Below are 27827 nucleotides of genomic sequence, written 5' to 3'. Positions count from 1 at the left end.
CTGTGGGCACAACACCAGGGGTTAGATGCACATAACCATCACAACGGTTCATGTATTGCCTGCTACTTACAAGAGGCAAAGAGATGGATAACATTGGTTCAGTGAGAACTACAGACAGCTCTGTACTGGGGTCCTGAACAGAGTTGCCGACTTCCAGACAGCCCCGCTTGGCATTGCCATACCCAACCATGAGCAAGATGCAATCTGAACATACTCTAAAGCCGAAAGCCATCCCTGCAGAATGTGCAGGGTTACTAGCTGAAATCCTCATGTCATTAATACTAGTCAGCACGCCAATGACTGAGGAGATGAAACCTCCTCGCTTTTGGCCCAGTCTGAATTCTCCAATCCAGTGCTCTATTGCACCTCTCTCACCTTCAGCACACAGGGTCAGAATCACACAGGGACTGCAATGCGGCACAGTGGTTAGCACTGCTGCCTCAACACCAAAGACCTGGGGCGCGATTCTCACGACTTACGAAAAATCGGGAAGCTGGCGTCAAAAACGGGCACGTTTGACGCCAGCCTCCGCCCCCCCGACCGGGAACCGATTCATCTCCCCGGTTGGGGCTAGCATCGCGCGGCCGTGAACTCCGACATCGCGGGAATTTTGTTAAGCCCGCTAGCCAAAGGTAGCGACGGCTGTGCCAATCGGTGCCATGGTTCCCGAGAACGGGACTTTACGGCCGTTTTTACGAACGGTCAGAGCAGGTGTGTTTTACGCTTGTAAAAACAGCCGTAAAGGCCTTGGAAATCGGCCCATCGGCCAGGAGAGAATCGCTGCTCGCCCTAAAAAAACGGCGGGCAGCGATTCGTGTCGGGAGACGGGCGTGGTGGGGGGGGGGGGGGGGGAGAATAGCGGGAGGGCGTCGGACCAGCGTGTCCGTAAAAATCTACGCCGCCCGCTATTCTCCGAATTTTCGTGAGAGCGGAGAATTGCGCCCCTGGATTCTGCACATTCTCCCCGTGTCTGCATGGATTTCATCTGGGTGCTCCAGTTTTCTCCCACTGTCCAAAGATGTGCGGTTAGTTAGATTGGACTTGATAAATTACCCCTTAAGTGTCCAAAAAAGATGGGATAGGGCAGGAAGTGGGCTTAGGTAATGTGCTCTTTCATAGGCTGCATGGCCTCCTTCTGCACTATTGGGATTCTATGAGAATACCTGAGATTGCAAAGTGCTGCCCAGTGCCTGCCGCTGGGGCTCAGTCGTGTTCAACTCCTCTGGTAGCCTCAAGTGGTCTTGCTGCAGGCAGCTGATCATCTCGATGAGTTTTGCAATGACTTGGAGTGATTTTCCACAGAACAGCAGAACCTTCCCACCTGGAAGCAGAAAGGGACTGTCAAGATTCCACATAATGGCATTGACAAAGCAGAAAAGGTTGGAAATACTGAAACGGTGAATAAGCATCTGCAGAACGAACTAGAGTCACCGCTTTGGGTATCAAACCTTTCTACCAACGAGAGGATACAAAAATTAAAGCGTTTGTGGTCTTGGATGTTCAGAAGCCACGCAAACGGCCTGTAAAGAAACAGAATTACTATGGTAACCACCCCAAATCCTGGAGATGGAATCACCCCGATAGTGGGTCAGAGGTCTGAACTAGATCTCCAAAATAGAACCACAATGAGAATCAGGTGGCTCTGCATTAGACGACAAGACTGTGGAAAGTAACTAATTTATAATAGAGGTTTACCACAAAAGAACCTCCATCACTAACCTAGTCTCTTCCTGGTTTTAATCCTGAGAAAACTAGGGGCAGCAGGGTAGCATGGTGGTTAGCATAAATGCTTCACAGCTCCAGGGTCCCAGGTTCGATTCCCGGCTGGGTCACTGTCTGTGTTGAGTCTGCACGTCCTCCCCCTGTGTGCGTGGGTTTCCTCCGGGTGCTCCGGTTTCCTCCCACAGTCCAAAGATGTGCGGGTTAGGTGGATTGGCCATGCTAAATTGCCCGTAGTGTCCTAATAAAAGTAAGGTTAAGGGGGGGGTTGTTGGGTTACGGGTATAGGGTGGATACGTGGGTTTGAGTAGGGTGATCATGGCTCGGCACAACATTGAGGGCCGAAGGGCCTGTTCTGTGCTGTACTGTTCTATGTTCTATGTTCTAAAACTCCTTGCTTAGGTGATAATATCCCTTTATCGCTGTTGTGGGTACACAAGGATTTTCAGGCGAGTACCCTTCAGATCCCTTGCAATGAAACCACAGCCCTTAGACCAAGTGGGTGATGTAAACATAAAGCACAGCCCGTTGCTGCCAACAGAATCTCAAAAACAAAGCAGCGTTGTTGGCCAGGTTGTTTTCAAATGGATTGAAGGTCAGAAACCTAAAGCAACATCCAAAATACATCTGCAAACCTGTGAAATGTTTTCATCATTAAATTGCTGCGCTTGTAGAGCATTGTGCATTCAAACCCCCAAGGCTCTCTGATTGTCCACACCCTTCAAGAGTATACTCCCATTCCATGATTTTCCTGCCAAAAGGCATTACCTCACGCTTAATCAACATGAAATTGCTTCTTCCACCCACCTTCTTGACATCTTTTACATCCCTTCACACGATTTGTTAAACCACTTATCTCTGCTTTGTCAGCAAATTGCTAAAATCTTCCCAATCATAGTGGGCCCAGCCCTAGTTCACCGAGTTTCGGCCTTTTCCAATCAAAGAAACAAAAAACAGAAAATACTGGAAATACTCAGCAGATCTGGCAGCGCCTGTGAAGAAAGAAATGGAGTTAATGTTTCAGGTCAATGACCTGTTGTCAGAACATGTCCAATTCCCAGCCACCTTGTATTTTACTTTTGGATTACTATTTACACAAATTCTATGCCTGGCCATTTCGCTAATTTTCCACTTGTGCTGCTAGATTGCCTTGGATTCTTTTTGTTTTGAACAACCCTAGGTGAGACACCCCGGCGAACATTTTAAAATCCACATACGAGATGTCTAATTTATTCACTTCATCTGTCTAAATCATTTCCCTCATCAAACAATACTCAAAGATTTGCCAAATACAACTTGCCTTTAACAAACTCATAATGGTGGCCTTTCATTAACCCAAACATTGCCAATGCTCAAGTTTATCTCAAACTGTGGAGGCTAACCATTTTGCCCATAGTTGACATTTGATGTACTGGTCTCTCACTACCCAATATATCCATGAAAGGGAGGTAACTTGGGTTGCTCTCCAGTCACTACACAATTTCCACATTTCAGGAGAATTTTTTTAAAATGTGCTGTGTCTCTTTTATCTTCTCTGACTTCTTTCAACAGTCTAATGTGCAGGCATCAGGGCTCAGTAATGTTTCCATAAAGCCACAAGACTTGGGACCAGAAGTAGGCCACTCGGCCCATTGAGTCCACTCCACCGCCATTCAATGAGGTCACAACTGATCTGATGTATTATTCCTCCACTCCACAATCCTGCCTTATCCCCAGAACCCTTGTTATGGGCCTGGGTTCAGAAAACTCCAAAGTATATCATGGTGTTCACCTGACTTAAAACTGTTTATTGATTTTGGTTCCGATCAGCACAAGGGCCCACCTTTGCATTGAATGATGGAATGCAGGTTCAGAACTGGCATCCCACACCACTGACTGTGGAATTTCCCAAGGAAGGGAAGGGAAGGGAAACCCCAAGAGATAGTTGGAAAGTCATTCCTTCCAACTTGTTTCAGAGTGACCCTGCCAGTATCCTAGGAACCAGATAATCATCCTCTTCTGATCTTCAACCTGTATCTTAATTTGTACAAAGTCCCATTGCCCACTCAGCTCCTCACTGACCAACATTGGCCCACAATCTTTTACCGTGACCTTTATAATTTGCATCCTCACATTCAAATCAATCCAGGATCTCTCCCAACTCTATAACCTCCCCTGGCCCTACAACTCATCATGAGCTCATTGTTCTTCTAACGTAGGCCACTCATCCAACACCCACTCACCACCCCATTTAAATTATGCTTTCAGCTCTGGAATTCCCTAAACCAACCCTCCTGTACCTCTCTTACCTTCTTTAAATGTTCTGTAAAGCTGACTTTTGATTAAAACCTTTTGTCCACTTGTCCAAATACAGGTCTCAAAGCCTGCAACTTCGGGAAGGAAACTGTGCCGGATTTCAAATCTTGCCGGATTATGGGCCATGGGTGGTTCAGGTCAAGCAGAGTCGGGTGGGGTCAAGGGTGGCTTGGAAAGAATAGACTGCCGCACAACCAGTGAAGGGGTCAACTTGTCAGGTGCCTCACTGCACCAATGCAGCTAGCCAACTTGTCCAGATAAGTTATGGTTTTTATTTTACCCAATTCAAATTGATGCATGGTGCATTCTTGCACCATGTTGTTTTGGGCAGCACGGTAGCATTGTGGATAGCACAATCGCTTCACAGCTCCAGGGTCCCAGGTTCAATTCCAGCTTGGGTCACTGTCTGTGCGGAGTCTGCATATCCTCCCAGTGTGTGCGTGGGTTTCCTCCGGGTGCTCTGGTTTCCTCCCACAGTCACAAAGATGTGCAGGTTAGGTGGATTGGCCATGCTAAATTGCCCTTAGTGTCTAAAATTGCCCTTAGTGTTGGGTGGGGTTACTGGGTTATGGGGATAGGGTGGAGGTGTTGACCTTGGGTAGGGTGCTCTTTCAAAGAGCCGGTGCAGACTCGATGGGCCGAATGGCCTCCTTCTGCACTGTAAATTCTATGAAATATTCTAAAAATGCCTGTTTTTGGGACACCGCCAGATTTTGGTCAGCCGGATTTGAGACACTGTACTGTTTCTGTTCACGTAGTTCAACGTAAAATTTGTCCTGTGTAGTACCTTGGGTAATTGCACTAAATTAAATGCACTGTATAATTACACAGAATGTATGCGATTGTTCATGTTGACAGACTGGGGACAACTAATGGAGGAAGCATGAATTCCATCCCAACAAATAAAATTGACAATAATAGCTATGACTTGTTCAGTGACCCTGGAATGGGACAGCTCAAATTCCACTCACCCTGCCTCAACATTTCAATTTTGTTTCGACACGAGTTTCACTGGCAAAATACACTTTGTATTTAAACCTTCCAACTGTATCTAAGTTTTCCACTTCTGCGAACAGAGACAGCAAACTCCACTAGAATACACGAACCAACTGACACTATGTCATAGAAAGAAGACCTCAGATCTGTGCTTGAGCACTGCTGTACCTCAGCCAAGTATTGTGTGAACATTTGGGAACGTTATTTAACAATGGTAGCGGAGTGTGTTATCCCACAGTCAGGTCTAGTCCCACCCAGACCATGTCCACACATACTTCCTTCCTTTTATAGGTCACTGCATTTGGGTGAAGAAAGGGTAGAGATGGTGTCCATTGCTTGAGGGGGGGGGGGGGGGGGGGGGGGGGGTGCCCCCCAAGCAATGGACGATTAATCTTCTCTTTCTCCACCCAAATTGGGTGTTGGGGAGATTTGTGCTTTCCTTTTCTGATTTCTAGGCAAACAGTAAATTAAAACATACCCCTCACTTTGTAAAGAAATTATAGAAGAAATATTACGCAATAAATCTGAAAGTTTCCTGGGTGTTGAATTTCCCCCTCCAGACACATCAAACAATTGAATTTATTGAAATTAAATGTTGGAAGTGATACATTTGCAGGAGTTAAGGTGACAAGACCTGGAAACGCCATTGATACTGGATAACAATAAAGTAAACATCACAATGACAAATCGAGACGACCACCATCCTGACTGGAGAATCTCTCACTATTACATATAGTTTCACATGCACTCCCCTGGCGAGAAAATATTGGGAGAATGCTTCAGACTAAATACCTAACAAGCAATGAAACCACAACACCACAAACACACACCCAAAAGAGCTGACAAGGCATTCAATAGGAGCATGAAGCAATAAGAAGGATTAGTCAAAACAAGGTTTCTTTCTACACGCCACATAACTTGTACAGTCTCACAATTCTAATCTTAATCTTGCCTCAAATCAGCACTACATTTGCAACAGGCAAGTGGAGAAACTCCAAATCTGTTCTCACATTTAACAATGAATCAAAAAATTTAAAATATTAGCAGGAAATTCCAAAGCACTTCAGTCTCAGCTGCAGCAGACAGTGTGTCAGATGCAGATAGCAGCCCGCAAACCATTCCAGCAGCCTGCTCAATGAACCAAAACTTCCTCCATGGGAGGAATAAGGAAATCAAAGCGAAGGACAGAGAAACTAACTACCATAAAAGAAGGGGCATCATGTAGAGAGAAATGAGAGTTCATAGTGGTGAGAAAGAGGTCGAAACAAAAGTGAAGAAGTTAGATTCACATGTGTTACAAAACACATCCATCCCAGACATGCCAAGTTACATTCAAATTTCTTGCCAATGTTAGAATGTGTACCTAGAACTCAACATGTTCCCTTCATTAAGAATGAAAATGAAAGTTTCAATTCATTCAACCATCAGGCAGTGCATGTTTAAAATTGTGCAGTTGGGAGTTTTTAAATTTTTAATATGCGTCCACTTACACCATAAAACTGCATGAAAAGCTGATAGAGGTTTCTTGCGGATAAACCTTAAAAACAACAAATTGTTATAAAATACTGCTTTTCTGCAACACCTGAATATATGGTTGTAACTGGAAGAGACCTGATGAACAAGCTCAGTAAACTGGTCTATGAAGCTGTGAGCTGAGGGGCAAGGCCAGCTTTAGAGGCGGCAATGTATTTTACCAACACCTTGTCATTTTCTTTTATCCCTAATGCTCCTTCACTTTAGTTTTGTTCTCTTTCTCACCACTACAAACTCTCATTTGTCTCTACATGCCCCCTCTTTCATGGTAGTTAGTTTCTCTCTGTCCTCCACTATGATTTCCTTATATGCCCCTCTTTTTTTCCTCTGCACCAATTCACTCTCTATCCCTTCTTTCATTTGTGTTTCCACTATTGCTTCAGCCTTTGTGGCTAATTTGAGAAGAGTGGGAGCATTACTGTTGGGACGGCTTTCACCCAAATCATGCTGAAACCAGTGTTCTGACCAGACTAGGGCAGTAGAGGAGGCCTTAATGAAATTGGGGGAGGGAGAATCAAGTGAGGAAAGATGCAATAATGATGCAAGAGAACGCAAGGTGGCAAAAATGATTATAATAATCAGAACGCGGCAGGAGGGGAAAAGCGCTCAAACCTAGGAGTGTAACAATAGACAAGGATAAAGGTTGCATGGAGAGTAAAAAGACAGAACCAAAAGCTCTGTATCAATGTGCATGATATTTATAACAAAACTGATAAATTGTCAGCTTCAATAGAAATAAATATGTATGATCTGATATAGCCATTTCAGAGCCATGTCTGCACGGTGACCATGGTTTGGACCTGAACATTCAACAGGAACTGGACATTTCAGAAGGACACGAAGCTAGGAAAAACGGTGGTGGTGGTGTTAATTAAGGATCATACTACAATAGTGAGATATGACCTTAGTTCTAACTATTATGATGTAGAATCAGTTTGGGTAGAGATAAGAAATAGCAATGGTAAGAAATCACTTGTGGGAGCATAGAATCATAGTATCCCCGCAGAACGAGGCCATTCAGCCCATCGAGTCTGCACTGACCCTCCAAATGAGCACCCTACCTGGGCCCACTCCCCACCTTTTCCCCTCAACCCCAACTAACCTGCATATCTTTGGACACCAAGATTCAATTTAACGTGACCAATCCACCTAACCTGCACAACTTTGGACTGTGGGAGGAAGCCAAAGCATCTTGAGGAAACCCAGGCAAACATGGGGAGAATGTGGAAACTCCACACAGACCATCAGCCAAGGTCGGAATTGAACCCGGGTCCTTAGGTACGGTGATAATCATGGATGATTTTATCTACATATAGATTGGACAAGTCAGATTTGCAAAGCATTGAATTCCTATTATGATTAGTGGACAAAAAGATTGGACAAAATATAAAAAACAGCAAAGAATGACTAAAAAAATGAGGGAGAAATTAGAGCATGAGGAAAAGCTAGCTCGAAATATAAAAACAGGTAAAAAGGTGTGCTGTAGGAAGTTACTCTTTTCCATTTTAAATAAGCATTGATCCTCAAGAGGGAATTTGAAAAATTAATCATGGGAAATAAGGAAATGTCTGATGAATTGAACAGATATTTTGCGTTTTTCTTCACTGCAGAAGACACAAATAACATCCGAACATCACAAAAATGATAGTAAATCAAGAGATGAAAGCGAAGGAGGAACTTACCATTACAATCACTTGGGAAAGAGTACTGAGAAAAGTATTAGAACTAATGGCTGATAAGTCCCCAGGTCCTGACCAACATCATCCTCAGGTCTTAAAAACAGTGGCTGCTAAAACTGAAGAAGCATTACCATCCTGGCCTCCCCGGACAGGCGGCAGAATATGGTGACTAGGGGCTTTTCACAGTAACTCATTGAAGCCTACTTGTGACAATAAGCGATTATTATTATCGATTTCAATTTTCCAAAATTCCTTAGTTTCTGCAAAAGCCCGATCAGATTGGAAAACATGAATGCAATTCCTCTATTCAAGAATGATGTGGAGATGCCGGCGTTGGACTGAGGCGAGCACAGTAAGAAGTCTTACAACACCAGGTTAAAGTCCAACAGGTTTGTTTCAAACACTAGCTTTCAGAGCACTGCTCCTTCCTCAGGTGAATGAAGAGGTATGGTCCAGAAACATGCATGTATAGACAAATTCAAAGATGTCACACAATGCTTAGAATGCGAGCATTTGCAGGTAATTAAGTCTTTACTGATCCAGAGATAGGGGTAACCCCAGGTTAAAGAGATGCGAATTATCTCAAGCCAGGACAGTTGGTAAGATTTGGGGATGAATGTAATGCAACATGAATCCCAGGTCCCGGTTGAGGCTCAATAATGGGGTCTGGCCCACATTGAGGGCACATGGAGCATGGGCCCTGTATTGGCACCTGGTGCCATCAAAGCATTCAGAACCTTCTGGAGAGCAATGGTACTCATCGAGCATTAATTGCCAGCTTCAGACGGAGTGCAAACCCACCCTGTGCTCAAGTCTAAACTGGTTCGTAAGAAACTGTTGAGTCAGAGACAGTTGTCATGTGACACAGAGGCATTGCAGGAGATTGACACACCAACAGTCAATGGTTAACACGGGGTCTTGTAGAAAGCATACTGTGCATGTTGTCTCCAAACTGCATGAATTAGTGCCAGGATACCTGGCCTTCATCAGGTGGTAAGGTTTTACCACCTTACCCAGCTAAGGTGGTAAAATAGGATTTATTTTAATAGCTGAAGAGGCCAATATGGCAATTGCATCAGCTTTAACCTTAATGCAGAGCTACTGTATGATGGAACGCACTGATTGAAGGACACAAAGCTTCACATGCGGCTGGTATGTTGTGGCACAAAGCACACACCAAAGACACTAGATGAAATCAGTTTCTCACACTGCAGAGCCTCAGCTTGGAAACAATCAATAAATTCACAATCAACCAGTTCCTCGAGCTGTTTCACACTTTACCAAACAGTGACCTGGTTGCTCTCAGTTACCATGATACTGGGCTGCACACAAGAGACTCGCACATATCCACCAGAAAAGGAAAGCAAGCAAAACACAACAGGCACTGGCAAACAGGCTGGGGGTTAGGGGTGTATAAAGAACAAAGAACAGTACAAGCACAGTAACAGGCCCTTTGGCCCTCCAAGCTTGTGCCGATCATGATGCCTGTCTAAACTAAAACTTTTTGCACTTCTGGGTCTATATCTCTCTTTTCCCTTTCTATTCATGTATTTGTCAAGATGTCTCTTAAACGCCGCTATCGTATCTGCTTCCACCACCTCCCCCGGCAGCATGTTCCAGGCACTCACCATCCTGTGTGTAAGAAACATGCCTCGCACATCTCCTCTAAACTTTCCCCATCACAATTTAAACCTATGTCCCCTAGTAATTGACTTTTCCACCCTGGGAAAAAGCATCTGACTATGCACTCTGTCCATGCCAATCAATTTTGTAAACCTCTATCAGGTCACCCCTCAATCTCCATCATTCCAGTGAAAACAATTGGAATTTATCCAACCTCTCCTTAGAGCAACATCCTGGTAAACCTCTTCTGTACCCTCTCCAAAGCCTCCCTATCCTTCTGGTAGTGTGGCAACCAGAATTGTATGCAATATTCCAAATGTGGCCTATGGTTCTGTACAGCTGCAGCATGACTTGCCAATTTTTATACTCAATGCCCTGGCCGATGAAGGCAAGCATACCGTATGCCTTCTTGACTACCATATCCACCTGCGTTGTCATTTTGTGATCTGTGGACTTGTACACCTAGGTCTCTCTCTGCCTGTCAATACTCTAAAGGGTTCTGCCATTTCCTGTATAATTCCCACCTCTATTAGATCTTCCAAAATGCATTACCTCACATTTGTCTGGATTAAACTCATCTGCCATTTCTCCATAAAAGTCTCCAACCTATCTGTATCTGCTGTATCCTCTAACACTATCCGCAACTCCACCAATCTTTGTGTTGTCCGGAAACTTACTAATCAGACCAGCTGCACTTTCCTCCAAATCATTCATATATACTACAAACAATAAAAGTCCCAGCACTGATCCCTGAAGAACACCACTAGTTACAGCCTTCCATTCAGAAAAACACCCTCCCACCCCTACTCTCTGACCAAACCAGTTCTGTATCCATCTTGCCAGTTCACCTCTGATCCCATGAAACTTCACCTTTTGTACCAGTCTGCCATGAGGGACCCTGTCAAAGGCTTTACTGAAGCCTATGTAGACAACATCCACTGCCCTTCCTTCATTAATCATCTTTGTCATTTCCTCAATAAACTCGATCAAGTTAGTGAGACACGACTTCCCCTTCACAAAACCATGCTGCCTATTGCTAATAAGTCCATTTGTTTCCAAATGTGAGAGTAAATCCTGTCCCTAAGAATCTTTTCCAATAATTTACCTACCACTGACGCAAGGCTCACCGATCTAATTTCCTAGATTATCCTGGCTATCCTTCTTAAACAAAAGAACATTGGCTATTCTCCCGTCCTCTGGGGCCTCGCATGTAGCCAATGAGGATACAAAGATTTCTGCCAAGGCCTCAGCAATTTCCTCCCTTGTCTCCCGCAGTATTCTGTGGTAGATCCCATCAGGCCCTAGCGCCGTATCTAACTTAATGTGTTTTTAATATGTCCAACACCACCACCCTTTTGGTATTGATGTGACCCAGAATATCTACACACCCTTCCGAGACTCATCACCCACCAATCTGCTTTGGTGAATACTGATGCGAAGTACTCATTTAATACCTCGGCCATTTCCTCTGGCTCTACACATAGATTTCCCCTCTCTGTCTTTGAGAGGGCCAACTCTTTCCCTGGCCACCCTCTTGCTCTTTTATGTTGAGAAAATTCCTTGGGATTCTCCTTAATCCTGTTTGCCAGCGACTTTTCATGACCCCTTTTAGCCTTCCTAACTCCATGCTTAAGTTCCTTCCCAGTTTCTTTATACTCCTGAAGTGTTTAGTCTGTTCTCAGTCTTATAGACCTTACGGATGCCTCCTTTTTAACTAGGTTCACAATATCCCTCGTTATCCAAGGTTCACGAAACTTGCCATACTTATCCTTCATCCTCACAGGAACATGCTGGTCATGAATTCTAATCAACTGACGTTTGAAAGACTCCCACGTGTCAGATGTCGATTTACCTCAAACAGCCGCCCCAATCTAAATTCTTCAGTTCCTATCTAATATTGTTGTAATTAGCCTTCCCCCAATTTAGCACCATCACCCGAGGACTAATCTTATCCTTATCTAGGAGTACCCTAAAACATACGGAATCATGGTCACTATTCCCAAAATACTCCCCTTCTGAAACTTCAATCACCTGGCTGGGCTCATTGCCCAATACCAGGGCCAGTGCAGCCCCTTCCAGAGTTGGACTCTTTACATATTGTTTGGAAAAACCCTTCTGAATGCTCCTTACAAATTCTGCCCCATCCAAGCCACTAGCAGTAAGTGAGTCCCAGTCAATACAGAGGAAGTTAAAATCACCCATCACAACAACCCTGTTTTTATACCTTTCCAAAATCTGTCTACATATCTGCTCCTCTATCTCCTGCTGGCTGTTGGGAGGCCTGTAGTAAACCCCCAACATTGGCGATTGCATCTATCCTACTCCCGAGCTCTACCCATACTGCTTTGTTGCATGAGCCTTCCAAGATGTCCCCCTCAGTATAACTGTGATATTCTACTTAACCAGTAATGCAAACCCCCACCCCTTTTACACCGCCACATCCCACCTGAAACATCTAAATCCTGGAACGTTTAGCTGCCAATCCTGTCCCTCCCTCAACCAAGTCTCTGTAATAGCAACAACACCATAGTCATAGAATCATAGAATTTACAGTGCAGAAGGAGGCCATTCAGTCGATCGAGTCTGCACCGGCCCTTGGAAAGAGCACTTCACCCTATCCCCGTAACCCCACCTAACCTTTCTGTTTTGGACACCAAGGGCAATTTAGCATGGTCAATCCACCTAACCTGCACATCTTTGGACGTGGGCGGAAATCGGATCACCCAGAGGAAACCCACGCAGACACGGGGAGAATGTGCGGACTCCGCACAGACAGTGACCCAAGCCGGGAATTGAATCTGGGACCCTGGAGCTGTGAAGCAACTGTGCTGACCACTCTGCTGCCAAGTACTAATCTGAGCTCCAAGTTCATCTGCCTCACCAGTTACACTTCTCGTGTTGAAACAAATGCACTTCAGACCGCCAGTCCTGCTACATTCAGCAACTTCTCCCTGCCTGCTCTTCCTCTTAGTCCTACCGGCCTTAGCTGTCCCTCAGTTACTTGACCTGCTGACCTACTGCTCTGGTTCCCACCCTCCTGCCATATTAAGTTCATTTTCACTAAAACCACTTGACTAAACACAGAACTCTGTGGCTGCCATACAGTACCAACCCCAGCCAGCATGTGCCATCTGCATCTCCTGTTCCTGATGGACAGCACATCTACCAGCAGCTCCCCAACATCTCTCTCTCCTCTCTCTTCTTCCCCCCCCCCCCCCCCCACCCAGGATATTTAGTCCCAGTATATTTACGAGGAAGCACAATTCATGGGCTCATCTGCTCACCTTCACAATGTGGAGTGGATCACCTTGGCAACCTTCATTCAGTCACAGGTTTCCATAACTCTCGAGGCCCAGGACTCAGTTCGACTGAAGCTCTGCCCCTCAGACAATGGCACCGTACGATATCTCCAAAGCACTTGGGCTGAGCGACCAGGAGAGTCGTGGGATAATAATTAAATCAGTTACCTTTAACTGCGCAAGTTTAGGTCCCCTAATATGTCAGGTTTTTCTGGAAATATATCACAACTGGAACTATCTCTCATCTTTCCAGGATCCAGTCAAACTGAACCCAGTAAAACCCAACAGGCTCCTTGTACGATTTGCAGACCCAAGTTCTTCAGTCCAGCATAAATAGGTTCGACACTGGACACTAAATGAACTGTGGTTAAAAATGGGCATCTTCCTTCCACAATTTCAAAACAACTATTCACCAATCGCTAGATGTCTTCAATTCAATCCAGGCTTTCTGTTGACTTCCCTAATCCTGCACCCCACCACCAGCAGCATCCCCTGCTCTAACCCCACCACCAGCAGCCCCCTGCCCTAACCCCACAGCTCACCACCAGCAGCCCCCTTACCCTAACCCCATACCCTACCACCAGCAGACCCCCCTGCCCTAATCCCACACCCCAACTCTCCTGACAGGGAGGGAGTAGAACATGCTCTTGGGGCTAAAGGGATGAAGGGATATTGGGGGTGGGGGAGGGTGGAGAGGCAGGATCAGGATATTGAATGTGATGATCAGGCATGATCAGAATGAATGGCGGAACAGGCTCAAAGGGGCCGAATGGCCTCCTCCTGCTTCTATTTTCTATGTTTCTATGTCCAGGTCGGGTTGATCACTGCAAAGGAAATATTCACATTTCTGACCTCAGAGCTCAACGAAAAACATACAGGAAGGAAGGAGAATAATAGATTATTATAACGCTAAGATTAGCCATACACATGTACCCTTCCAGAATCACAAAAGGCCATGGGGAGCCTAATACCTGCCAACCCACTTCAATCCCACACTCTGTGTCTCTGGAAAACTGCCTGGCACAGCACAAGGACTGGAAACATTCTCACCACCTCAAATTAAGCAAGTTTTGTTTTCCCAAACTCAAACAGATCGGGTGATTAACAAACTCGCCTGCAGCGAGAGTTGTGCCAGGTAATCCAATGCCCCTTCCAATCTCCCTATTTGAGTCAATAGCCCAAGAAATCAAATAGGCCCGGACCCTCCCCTGCATTACATTGATGCAGAATGAGTCCACTTAGTGATCATGCCTGTTGTGGCACTTAGTTCAAGGCTATTCAATTTTTGCATTCCTGATCACAACAAATTGCTGCATGAAGTAAAACTTTATGAACATTCCCTCAGGCTTCTTTTTCAAATCTTTATCCTCTAGTTACTGACCTTTCTCTAACCGCTTCTCCTTATTCTACCACAATTAATCACGATTTTAAACACCTTTATTAAATCTCATCTTTAACCTTCCCCAAAGAGAGCTATCTCTGTTTCTCTACATAACTAAAGTCCCTATTTAAGTCCATATATGGTCCATATTTAAGAACTCAGCAACCAACTTAAATGAGTATTCCACCCCAGTCACAGACTTTATCAGCAAATGTGCGGACGACTCCATACCAAAGAAAGCTGTACGTACATCCCCAACAGGAAACCATGGCTCAATCACAAGATTGACTCCCTACTGAAGGACAGGTCTGAGGCGTTCAAGTCAGGCGACCCTGACCGACACAAGAAACCCAGGTACGACCTCCGCGAAGCCATCCGAGATGCCAAGAGAAAATATCAGACCAAGCTGGAGTCAGAGACTAGCATTACAGACTCTCGGCGGTTGTAGCAAGGCCTAAACAACATAACGGGCAACAAAGCAAAGCCGAGCAGTATCTCCAGCAGAAGCGCACCCCTTCCCGATGAACTCAATGCATTCTACACTCGGTTCGAGCAGGAATCCAATGATCCGCTGTCGAGTGCCCCAGCAGCCCACAACACCCCCATACCCACCATCACAGCTTCCGAAGTCAGATCGGCTTTCCTGAAAGTGAACCCTCGGAAGGCGATGGGTCCAGACGGGATCCCTCGTTGTGCACTCAAGAGCCTGCGCAGACCAGTTGGCAGATGTTCATGGACCTGTCCCTACTCTGCTCCAAGGTCCCTACCTGCTTCAAGAAGACCACCATCATACCGATACCAAAGAAGAACCAGGCAATGTGCCTCAATGACTACCATCCGGTGGCCCTGACTTCAGTTGTAATGAAGTGCTTCGAGAGGTTAGTCATGAAGCGCATCACCTCCATACTCCCAGAATGCCGAGGTCCACTGCAATTTGCATACTTCCGCAACCGGTCCACAGCAGACACCATCTCCCTGTCCCTACACTCATCCCTACAGCATCTCAACAACAAGGACTCCTACATCAGACTCCTATTTATTGACTACAGCTCCGCCTTCAACACCATAATCCCAGCCAAGCTCATATCAAAGCTCCAAAACCTAGGACTTGGCTCCTCACTCTGCAACTGGATCCTTGACTTTCTGACCCATAGACCACAATCAGTAAGAATAAACAACAACACCTCCTCCACAATAGTCCTCAATACCTGGGCGCCGCAAGGCTGCATACTTAGCCCACTACTATACTCCCTGTATAGTCAAGGGCATTCAGCCTCTGATCTCCGGGTAAGCGTTCTCCAAGGCGGTCTTCAGGACACGCGACAACGCAGAATTGCCGAGCAAAAACTTATAGCTAAGTTCCGCATGCATGAGTGCGGCCTCAACAGGGATCTTGGATTCATGTCGCATTACATCCACCCTCCACCATCAGGCCTGGACTTGCAAAACCCTACCAACTGTTCGGGGTTGAGACAATTTACACCTCTTTAACCTGTGATTATCCCTCTCCCTGGATCTGCAATGATTTGATTACCTGCAAATGCCTGCATTCCAAGCATTGTCCAGCATCTCTGACTTTGTCTATATAAATGTTTCTGGAACATACCTCGCCATTCACCCGAGGAAGGAGCTGCGCTCCGAAAGCTCGTGTTTGAATCAAACCTGTTGGACTTTAACCTGGTGTTGTAAGACTTCTTACTATACTCCCTGTACACACACAACTGCATGGCAAAATTTGGTTCCAACACGTTTGCTGACGATACGACCATAGTGGGCCGGATCTCGAATAACGACGGGTCAGAATACAGGAGGGAGATTGAGAACCTAGTGGAGCGGTGCAGCGACAACAATCTATCCCTAAATGCCAGCAAAACTAAAGAGCTTGTCATTGACTTCAGGAAGCAAAGTACTGTACACACCCCTGTCAGCATCAACGGGGCCGAGGTGGAGATGGTTAACAGTTTCAAATTCCTTGGGGTACACCATTCCAAAAATCTGCCCTGGTCCACCCACGTCGACGCTACCACCAAGAAAGCACAACAGCGCCTATACTTCCTCAGGAAACTAAGGAAATTCAGCATGTTCACATTAACTCTTACCAACTTTTACAGATGCACCATAGAAAGCATCCTATCGGGCTGCATCACAGCCTGGAATGGCAACTGCTCGGCCCAAGACTATAAGAAACTTCAGGAAAGCTGTGAACACAGCCCAGTCCATCACCCGAACCTGCCTCCCATCCACTGACTCCACCTACACCTCTCGCTGCCTGGGGAAAGCGGGCAGCATAATCAACGATCCCTCCCACCCTGCTTACTTCACTCTTCCAACTTCTTCCATCGGGCAGGAGATACAAAAGTCTGAGAACACGCACAAACAGACTCAAAAACAGTTTCTTCCCCGCTGTTATCAGATTCCTAAACGACCCCCTTATGGACTGACCTCATTAGCACTACACCCCTGTATGCTTGACCTGATGCCGGTGCTTATGTAGTTATATTGTGTACCTTGTGTTGCCCTATTATATATTTTCTTTTCTTTTATTTTCATGTTCTTAATGATCTGTTGAGCTGCTTGCAGAAAAATACTTTTCACTGTACCGTGGTACACGTGACAATAAACAGATCCAATCCAATCAAGGCTAATACCATTCCAATAAACCTCTCCTGTGCCCCCTCCAAAGCCTGTGCCCCAAATTGTAAACTATACTCCAGTCGTGGTCCAATCAATGCTTTATAAAAGTTTTCTAGTTTGTTTTTAAACACAATCCTTCTATGAATAAAGCCAAAGGGCTTGTATGTTTTTTTTTAAAAAACATCCTACTCAACTGGTATTGCCAACAATTTATGTACCTGTACCCTCGGGTTTCTGCACCTCCTTTAAAATTATCCCATACCCTTTACACTGCCCTCAATTATTTACCAAAATGTACCATTTCACACTTGTCTGCATTCAACTAAGTGTCCATTTCACCCATGCCCTCCTGAAGCCTGTTACCTACTTACCATTGTTTACAACAGGGTTCATCACTACTCTGCTTTCTGTCTCCAATGTTATATTCACACTGCCAATGCCCCTGGAATCCAATGGGTTTTAATTTTGCTAACAAAACTATTATGTGGTACTTCATCAAACCTTTTTTGAAAGTCCATAGTCTCAATCATCAACAGCACCACGCACATTAATCCTCTGCATGACTTCAACAAAGAACTCAATCAAGTTGGTTAAACACGATTTGTCTTTAACAAATCCTTGCTGATTGTTATTCAACCCATTATCCAATCACACAGATAATTTGATAGTAAGAAGTCTTACAACACCAGGTTAAAATCCTGTATTCACCTCGCCATTCACCCGAGGAAGGAGCTGCGCTCCGAAAGCTCGTGTTTGAATCAAACCTGTTGGACTTTAACCTGGTGTTGTAAGACTTCTTACTGTGCTCACCCCAGTCCAACGCCGGCATCTCCACATCACAGATAATTTGATGGCCTCTTACCATCAGCCCAAACTATTCAATCATCCAGACTGCTACTCTGGGGTGAGGGGGGGATAGGAATGACAGGTTATACCCCAGTCCAACTCTTACTACGGGCATCAACTTCTCCAGTATAAATCTTGAAACGAGGCACCTCCTATTAACCACCCCCTCGATATGCAACATCAACAAGATCACCAACTCAGTGACCATTAAATATTGCATTTGAGATGACTTCCGGTTACAGCCGGATAGGCTGCACGGTCAGCAGCTCCCGCCGATAATGGACTTTTGGGCCCTTTTAAGGAGCTCCAGCGGTACTTTGACGACGATCAAGGAGGTGCAGCAGAAGGCCTCTGATAATGATGACGAGATTCTGGGCCTAGCGGTTAGAGTGGAGGCGCATGAGGGCTGTACAAAAAATGGCAGGAGAAGCTGGAGGACCTGGAGAATAGGTCAAGGAGGCAGAACCTGCGGATTCTGTGTCTCCCTGAAGGCGTGGAGGGGTTGGATGCTGGGGTGTATGTGACCACGATGCTGGGTACGCTGATGGGTGCGGGGGCTTTCCCGCGGCCCCTGGAGCTGGATGGGGCGCACAGAGTCCTGGCCAGGAGGCCGAGGGCAAACAAGCCGCCAAGAGCTATGGTGGTGAGGTTCCACCGCTTCACCGACAGGGAGTGTGTCTGGCCAAGAAGCGTGCGGGATTCAACTGGGCTAAGGCGGTCCTCCACGGAAAGGGGGTGAAGTTCGGACTGTTACAACCGGCGAGGCTGTGGGTTACATATCAGGACCAGCACCACTATCTCGACAAGCCGGACGAGGCGTGGACTTTCATCAAGAATGAGAAGCTGGACTTGAGTTAATGGACTCCAGTATGTCGTGGGGGTTGTTGTTATGTTGGGGTTTTCCCCATGTTTTCTTGTGGCTCCTTTGCCCTGGGCACTTGAGGTTTTGGGCGAGGTCACAGTTGGGAAGAGCTGCGTCACAGGGGATGGGGTCAGCCCAGACAGGGAGCGCGGTTTACCCGCGAAATGGTGGGGGTGGCACCTGAAGCTGAGGGTTTGAGTGTACGGTACTTTGTTTTGTTTTACTTTCTCTGTTCACACGCGGTGTTTTGGGGGGGGGGGGGGGGGTGCAATTTGTAAGGGGAAACCACAGGGGGATTGGAGGTGGAGGCGGGAGCGGACGGGGTCAGCATGTATCAGTTGACTTATGGGAGTGCAATGGGGGGGTAGTAGGGTTAAACGGATGCTTGACTGGGGGGGGGTTAAGGGGGTGGGGGCTGGGATGCTGCTGTGTTGACTGAGGGGGAATCGATGATAAAGGGGAGAGTCGGGACGGGGAGCCTCCGCCTGGGGGGCTGGAAGGTGCGGGAGGCGCGGGCACGTGGCTGGCCTAAAAAAGGAGATGGCTAGTCGGCAGGGGGTGGGGGTAGCCCCCCCAGATCAGGCTGATGATGTGGAACGCGAGGGGCCTGAATGGGCTGGTCAAGAGGGCCCGTGTGTTCTCGCACTTAAAGGGGCTGAAGGCAGATGTAGCCATGCTACAAGAAACGCACCTAAAGATTGCGGATCAAACCATCGAACCAGGCGGAGGAAAGGATGGGTGGGGCATATTTTCCACTCAGGGCTGGATGCGAAGAACGGGGGGGGGGGGTCGCAATTTTGGTGAGCAAGCGGGTGGCGTTTGAGGCGGTGGGTATTGTGGCAGATAAAGGGGGTCGATGTGGTATGGCGAGTGGCAGGCTGCAGGGGGCCCGGGTGGTGCTGGTGAATGTGTATGCTCCGAACTGGGACGATGCAGGGTTCATGATGCGGATGTGGAGTAGGATTCCGGATCTGGAGTCATGCAGTTTGGTAATGGGTGGGGGGAGACTTTAACACGGTCCTGGACCCGGCACTGGATCGGTCTAGGTCGAGACCGGGTAAGAGGCCGGCAGCAGCCAAGGTCCTGAGGGGGTTCATGGACCAGATGGGAAGAGTGGATCCGTGGAGATTTGCCAGGCCAAGGGAGTTTTCCTTCTTCTCCCATGTACACAAGGCGTACTCGCGGATTGATTTTTTTCGTGGTAAGTAGGGAGCTAATCCAGAGAGTGGAGGGGGTGGAGTATTTGGCCATTGCGATCTCGGACCATGCCCCGCACTGGGTGGAGCTGGAGATGGGGGTAGAGAGAAAGGCCAACACCCTCTGTGGAGAATGGACGTGGGACTACTGGCGGACGAGGAGGTCTGTGGGCGGGTTCAGAGGTGCATCCAAAGCTATGTGGAGACCAATGATAATGGGGAGGTTTCGGTGAGTGGTCTGGGAGGCAGTTGTCAGGGGGGAGCTAATTTCAGTCAGGGCCCCCAGAGAGAAGAGGGATAGGATGGAGAGGGAGAGATTGGTGGGGGAGATACCTAGGGTGGACAGGAGGTATGCGGAATCCCCGAGTAGAGGTTGTTGAAGGAGCGTCGGAGCCTGCAGGCAGAGTTTGTCTTGCTTACCACGGGGAAGGCTGAGGCCCAGTTGAGGAAGGTACAGAGAGCAGTGCACGAGTATGGGGAGAAGGCAAGTTGGATGCTGGCGCATCAGCTGCGGAAGACAGAGGCGTCCAGGGAAATTGGGGAAATTAGAAATGGGGGGGGGGGGGGGGGGGGGGGGGGGGGGGGGGTAACACGGTGCTGAGCTCGGCAAGGATTAACGAGGTCTTCAAGGACTTTTATGGCAAATTGTACGAGTCAGAACCCCGGGGTGGCGGGGGATGAGGCGGTTCCTGGACCAACTTAGGTTTCCACAGGTGGAGGAGGGACGAGTAGAGGGATTGCGGGCCCTGATTGAGATGGAGGAACTGGTTAAGGGGTTAGAGGGTATGCAGGCGGGCAAAGTCCCGGGTCCGGGTGGGTATCCCGTAGAGTTTTATGGGAAATTCCCGGAGCTGCTGGGTCCGCTGTTGCTGAGAACTTTCAATGAGGCTAAGGAAAAGGGAACCCTTCCCCCGACGATGTCGCAGGCTCTGATCTCGCTTATCCTCAAGCGAGAGAAGGACCCGTTGCAAAGTGGCTCCCACAGGCCGATTTCACTCCTTAATGTGGATGCCAAACTGTTGGCCAAGATTTTGGCCACTAGGATTGAGGACTGTGTCCCGGGAGTGATCAAAGAGGATCAGACGGGGTTTGTGACGGGCAGGCAGTCGAATATAAATGTGCGGAGGCTCCTGAATGTGATCATGATGCCCTCGGGGGGGGGGGGGGGGGGGGGGGGGGGGGGGATGCAGAAGTGGTAGCAGCAATGGACGCAGAGAAAGCCTTCGATCGGGTGGAGTGGGAGTACCTGTGGAAAATGTTAGGCGGATTTGGGTTTGGAGAGGAATTTATAGGGTGGGTCAAATTATTGTATCAGGCCTCGTTAGCGAGTGTGTCGATGAACCGGCTGCGGTCAGGGTACTTCAGGTTAAATTGAGGGACAAGGCAGGGGTGCCCCATGTCCCCCCTGCTGTTTGCACTGGCGATCGAGCCGCTGGCCATGGAATTGAGGGAGTCCAGAAACTGGAGGGGGCTGGTTTGGGAGGGGGGAGGAGCATCATGTTTCACTGTATGCAGATGACCTGCTCCTGTACAATGCGGATCCGGTGGAGGGGATGGGGGAGGTCATGCAGATTCTTAGGGATTTTGGAGACTTTTTGTGATACATGCGAGGGGCCAGGAAGAGAGACTGGGAGAGCTACCACTCAAGATTGTGGAGGAGAGCTTTCGCTTCTTGGGCATTCAGGGGGCTAAGAGCGGGGGTGTCCTGCACAAGCTCAATTGAGCGCAGCTGGTGGATCAGATGGAGGAGGACTTTAAGAGGTGAGACATGCTGTCGCTTTCCCTGGCGGGCAGGGTGCAGTCCGTAAAGATGATGGTCCTCCCCAGGTTCTTGTTTGTCTTCCAGTGCCTTCCCATCCTCACCCCCAAGTTCTTTTTCAAGTGGGTAAATTATTATGGGATTTGCGTGGGCAAACAGGACCCCGCGTGTTAAGAGACTGTTCTTGGAGCGCAGTCCGGGGGGGGGGGGGGGGGGGGGGGGGGGGGGGGACTGGCGGCGCCTTGTAAAGATACTAGCTTGGGGGCACTGATAACTGCACCATTGCCGTTTCCGCCAACGCGGTATACCACGAGCCCGGTGGTGGTGGCGACATCGAGGATCTGGGGGCAGTGGAAACGGCACTGGGGGGAGGCAGGGGCTTCAGTCTGGGCCCCGATACAGAACAATCACAGGTTTGTTCCGGGTAGAATAGACAGGGGGGTTCCTAAGTTGGCACAGGGTGGTTATCAGAAGGATGGGGGGGCTTGTTCATTGATGGGACTTTTGCTAGTCTGGGGGCGCTGGAGGGGAAATTTGGGTTATCCCCGGGGAATACCTTTAGGTACATGCAGGTTTGGGCGTTCGTGAAAAAGCAGGTGGGGGAATTCCCGCTGCTGCCTCCCCGGAGGATACAGGACAGGGTGGTCTCGGGCATGTGGGTACGGGATGGCAAGATATCGGAAATATACCAGGAGCTGCAGGAGGCGGAGGAGGCCTCGGTGGAAGAGCTGAAGGGCAGGTGGGAGGAGGAGCTGGGTGAGGAGCTGGATGAGGGCCTGTGGGCTGACGCCCTGGGCAGGATCAATTCCTCCTCATCTTGTGCCAGGCTTAGCCTGATTCAGTTTAAAGTGGTGCCTCGGACGCATATGACAGGGGCGAGAATGAGTAAGTTCTTTGGGGTGGAGGACAGGTGTGTGAGGTGCTCAGGGAGCCCAGCAAACCATGCCCATATGTTCTGGGCATGCCCTGCACTTACAGGATTTTGGAAGGGCTTCGTAAGGGCTATGTCCAAGGTCTTGGACACTCAGGTAAAACCAAGCTGGGGATAGCGATATTTGGGGTATCAGACGATCCGGGAGTGCTGGTGTCGAAAGAGGCCGGAGTTCTGGCCTTTGCCTCCTTGGTAGCCCGGAGAAGGCTCTTGTTAACGTGGAGGGACGTGAATCCCCCAAGCGTAGAGTCTTGGGTCAGTGACATGGCGGGGCTTCTCAGGCTGGAGAAGATAAAGTTTGCCTTGCGAGGGTCCTTGCAGGGGTTCTCCAGGTGGTGGCAATCATTCCTTGATTTTCTCGTGGAACGTTAGGTGGAGGTCATCAGCAGCAGCAAACCGGGGGGGGGGGGGGGGGGGGGGGAACGCGCAGCGTTTTATTGTTATGTCTTCTTTTCCTTTTTGTGTGGTTTGTAAAATTTATTGAAAAATTTTGAATAAAAACAAATTTTTAAAAAGTATTGCATTTGATCACATCCAACAAGGCTAGGATATTATGTTCAGCAACCACTCAGTGGCATGATTCATGTCAAAAGTGAGTAATTGCCCTATTAGGATAAGACAGAGTGAGGAGCACTCCCACTGCTCTTCCTGTTCAAGGACAGCAAAAGGGATGGCAATTTTCCAAAACCAAGTTCAGACCGATCGAAAAGAATAATTCTTGCCATCCAGTGACTTTCTGAGCAGGAACGTTTTCCCCCCCAACTCCCATATCAACCAACGCTCTGAGCTCACATAATGGTGGCTCGAACTGACCTCAAGCAGGACTTGTAAATTGGAACCAAATAAAGAGTTGGTTAATTCACAGCAATATTCAGTAACCGACAATTGGTTTTCTTGTTGCTTCGAGCAAGAGCCACAAGCTTCGAACTTTGTGGCAACGTAAAAGAACATTTGCCCCAAGGCTGAAAGTTTAACCTCCAAATAGGTTTCTTGTTCTTAAATAATTTTTACTCACTGTTTAATCCAGATTTCAATTCATTACAGGCTCTTAAACCCAGGGCATGACAATGGATTAGTATGTTCCTCAGCACAGGACAGCACACTGTTCTTACCTTATACCAGCCTCTCAGTTTCGATTTCACGTTGCTAAAGAAATCCAAATAACGCAGCACAAGTCACAGGACTTCTGAGCCAGGCTCTGATTGACTAACTGCACATGAACTTTCGCTCACTGAGTTTACTTGGCGCGCCTAATACTGTAGCCTGTCAGCTATCTCAACAATGCAACTCCACCAGTTTCTTCCACTCCCACCTGACACCCTCTGTCCAATGGGTGTGCCTGCATTCACAATGCCCAAGGGAATAAGATGAAACTTTGATCCCAACTTTGGCAAGAACCGAACGCCACCCAAGAACATCAGCTCTTCCCACTGACTCAAGAAAGGCACGGTGGAGTATCAATTGTTGTACACAGTTATCATACCCCTCAGTCAGGGGCTGGTTTAGCTCACTGGGCTAAATCGCTGGCTTTTAAAGCAGACCAACAGCACGGTTCGATTCCCGTATCAGCCTCCCCGGACAGGCGCCGGAATGTGGCGACTAGGGGCTTTTCACAGTAACTTCATTGAAGCCTACTTGTGACAATAAGCGATTTTCATTTTCAATGCCTGAAACTAATCCTCTGTACCACACACATCCCACTTAAGCCAGTAACTTGCAACACAGTTAAACCCTAACTCAGTTTAAACACAGGTAAATAACAACTTGCACTGAATGTAATAAAATATCCCAAAGCACTTCAAAGGAGCATTACAGAACAAAATTTAACACCAACCCACATAGGATAGGTGACTAAACGCTTTAAGAGGCCAGTTTTTAAGAAGGGTCGTAAAATGGAGAGGGGTTCAGCAAGAGAATTCCGGAGCTCAGGGTTCAGGTTGCTGAAGACACAGCCACCGATGGAAAATCAATTAAAATCAGGGATGGTAGGGCAGTTTCCATAAATGGGTGGCAATCCAAAAACTTTATGCTCAAACCTGAAGTCAAGCAAGGCTGCCCAGTTTGTGGAAAAGGTTTGATGCAGCACAGCACATTGGGCTGGATGCAAGTGGAGCAGGAGTGGGGATACCAGGCTGCAGAGTAACACTCGGGTCAAAGCAAAACATTGCTTTTTTCTGCTTGGATCCGTTGTAAGTCTGCAGATTGAAGAGCATTGTGGCCATTCAAACTGACCAATGATAGCCAAAAGTAAATCACTGAGAGCCCATGTTCTTTGGGCATTGAGCCAATCAATCCTCTGTCTCCTTCACCAGCAGGTCAGGTTACCTTAAATTGCTGGGGCATGCGCCAAAAACTGGGAGTGTAGAGCATAGGTTTAGCAGAAACTAGGCATATAGGAATGACACTCCATTTCCATCGCAGGCATGAACCTGGTCCTTAGGTACCAGGTGCTCTCAGTGTAGCTGTATGCGGTGCAGGTCTGGCTCATGAGCAGTAGCCTGAGCCATCGTCGGTTTCATCTGGGGAACAAAACTAGACCTTCCCCACAGCAACTCCATGTACAAATTACTAGATAGAGGGGGAAAAAGGTCTCATCAGCTTTTTGCAGCATGCATAAAGCATGATCTATGCGAGACCACAGAAGGATCTGGAAGCAAAGGATGAGATTTTAATTTCAAGGTATTGTCAGACCAGGTGCCAACGTATATGAGAAAACAGGCTGATGGGTGAGCAGGAGTTGGAATTTGTGCAAAGTTTTGGACAAGTTCAAATTTCCAAATGCAAGCAGAGCATCAGAATAGTCAATGATAAAATCATGAATAAGGGGTTCAGAAGGTGAGCTAAGGTACAGGTAGAGACCGGTGATTTTCTGTATAAGTAAGCAGGCTGTCTTTTTGATAGACAGGGTTATAAACTCAAAGTCAGCTCAGGATCAAATAAGACATCAAGGTTGCAAAAGGTCTGGTTCACCCTCAGACACAGGGTGGGGTTGGTGGTTTAGGAATGATGTTTGTTGTGAGAAGAGAAGCCACAGCTTTGCTCTTCCCAATATTTGGTATGAGGAAAGTTTGCCTCATCAATACTGAGTGTCAAGCAAGCAATGTGAGAAATCAGTGGCAGTGATGGGTGGAGAGAGATAGAGCTAGTTGTCACAGCTCATGTCGAATCTGGCAGGTTTCCAAATAATTTCCCTAATATAGTCACTCCAATACCTGGATAGAACGCAACCCCCAAGTCACATCACCTAACCAAATCCCTAATCTGCATTTCCTGTCCAAATTCGCTCCCCCATCCAAACCTCCCAACCTGCCCCTCCCCGTTCACACACAACCTGCCTGCCCCTGTCCAACACCTCCGACACGCCCCCCCCTGTCCAAAACCACCCCCAGACCCGCTCCTCTGTCCAAACCCCCCCATGCCATCGCCCGCACCGTCCAAACCCCCCAATGCCCTGGCCAGCACCGTCCATACCCCCAATGCCATCACCCGCACCGTCCAAACCCCCCCAATGCCCTCGCCAGCACCGTCCATACCCCCAATGCCATCACCCGCACCGTCCAAACCCCCCCAATGCCCTTGCCCGCAATGCCCAAACCCCCAATGCCATCGCCCACACTGTCCAAACCCCCCAGTGCCATCGCCAGCACCGTCAAAATCCCCAATGCCATCGCCCACACTGTCCATACCCCCAGTGCCATCGCCCGCACCGTCCAAACCCCCCAGTGCCATCGCCCGCACCGTCCAAACCCCCAGTGCCATCGCCCGCACCGTCCATACCCCCAATGCCATCGCCCCGCACCGTCCATACCCCCAATGCCATCGCCCGCACCGTCCATACCCCCAATGCCATTGCCCGACGGTCCATACCCCCAATGCCATCGCCCGCACCGTCCATACCCTCAATGCCATCGCCCGCACCGTCCATACCCCCAATGCCATCGCCCGCACCGTCCATACCCCCAATGCCATCGCCCGCACCGTCCATACCCCCAATGCCATCACCCGCACCGTCCAAACCCCCCCAATGCCCTTGCCCGCAATGCCCAAACCCCCAATGCCATCGCCCACACTGTCCAAACCCCCCAGTGCCATCGCCAGCACCGTCCAAATCCCCAATGCCATTGCCCACACTGTCCAAACCCCCAATGCCATCGCCCACACTGTCCATACCCCCAATGCCATCGCCCACACTGTCCATACCCCCAATGCCATCGCCCGCACCGTCCATACCCCCCAGTGCCATCGCCCGCACCGTCCAAACCCTCCAGTGCCATCGCCCGCACCGTCCAAACCCCCAGTGCCATCGCCCGCACCGTCCATACCCCCAATGCCATTGCCCGCACCGTCCATACCCCCAATGCCATTGCCCGCACCGTCCATACCCCCAATGCCATTGCCCACACCGTCCATACCCCCAATGCCATTGCCCGCACCGTCCATACCCCCAATGCCATTGCCCGCACCGTCCATACCCCCAATGCCATTGCCCGCACCGTCCATACCCTCAATGCCATTGCCCGCACCGTCCATACCCCCCAATGCCATCGCCCGCACCGTCCATACCCCCAATGCCATCGCCCGCACTGTCCAAACCCCCCAGTGCCATCGCCCGCACCGTCCAAACCCCAATTCCATCGCCCGCACCGTCCAAAACCCCCCCACTGCCACTCCCTGCAAAGTCTAAACATCCAATGCCACCCTCTCACCGTCCAAACCCAAAGAATGTACCTCCCCCACTGTCCAACCCCCCAATGCTGCCCCCCCGCACCATCCAACCCCCCAATGCTGCCCCCCCAATGCTGCCCCCCCCCCCCCCCCCACCCTCCAGCCCCCCCAATGCTGCCCCCCCCCCCCGGCACCATCCAGCCCCCCCAATGCTGCCCCCCAACTGCCCCCCCCCCCCCCGCACCATCCAGCCCCCCCAATGCTGCCCCCCCCCCCCTCCCATCCAGCCCCCCCCTGCTGCCCCCCCCCCCCCCCCGGCCCATTCTCCCCCCCCCCCCCGCACCATCCAGCCCCCCCCCAATGCTGCCCCCCCCCCCCCCCCCCCGCACCATTCAGCCCCCCCAATGCT

General features: G+C 48.7%; 1 protein-coding gene across 5 annotated transcripts in view; it reads right to left on the bottom strand.

Annotated features, from left to right (window-relative positions):
- Positions 1–27827, bottom strand: part of kifc3 (kinesin family member C3) — a 72565-nt gene that overhangs the window by 32764 nt on the left and 11974 nt on the right. For 3 of the 5 annotated variants that reach the window (XM_038807008.1, XM_038807010.1, XM_038807011.1), the window contains exon 2: positions 1164–1321. In XM_038807008.1, coding sequence (XP_038662936.1) covers positions 1164–1262 — 99 coding nt within the window. In that variant the 5' untranslated portion in view covers positions 1263–1321. Of the gene's footprint in view, positions 1–1163; positions 1322–2526; positions 2590–23865; positions 24064–27827 lie in introns of those variants that run through there. The other 2 variants (XM_038807009.1, XM_038807012.1) reach the window with 2 other exon arrangements.

This window comes from Scyliorhinus canicula, chromosome 9 (genome assembly GCF_902713615.1).
Source record: "Scyliorhinus canicula chromosome 9, sScyCan1.1, whole genome shotgun sequence".
Taxonomy (NCBI): Eukaryota; Metazoa; Chordata; class Chondrichthyes; order Carcharhiniformes; family Scyliorhinidae; genus Scyliorhinus; species Scyliorhinus canicula.
Note: the sequence above shows the minus strand (reverse complement) of the source record. Positions and strands in the feature narration are given on the sequence as shown.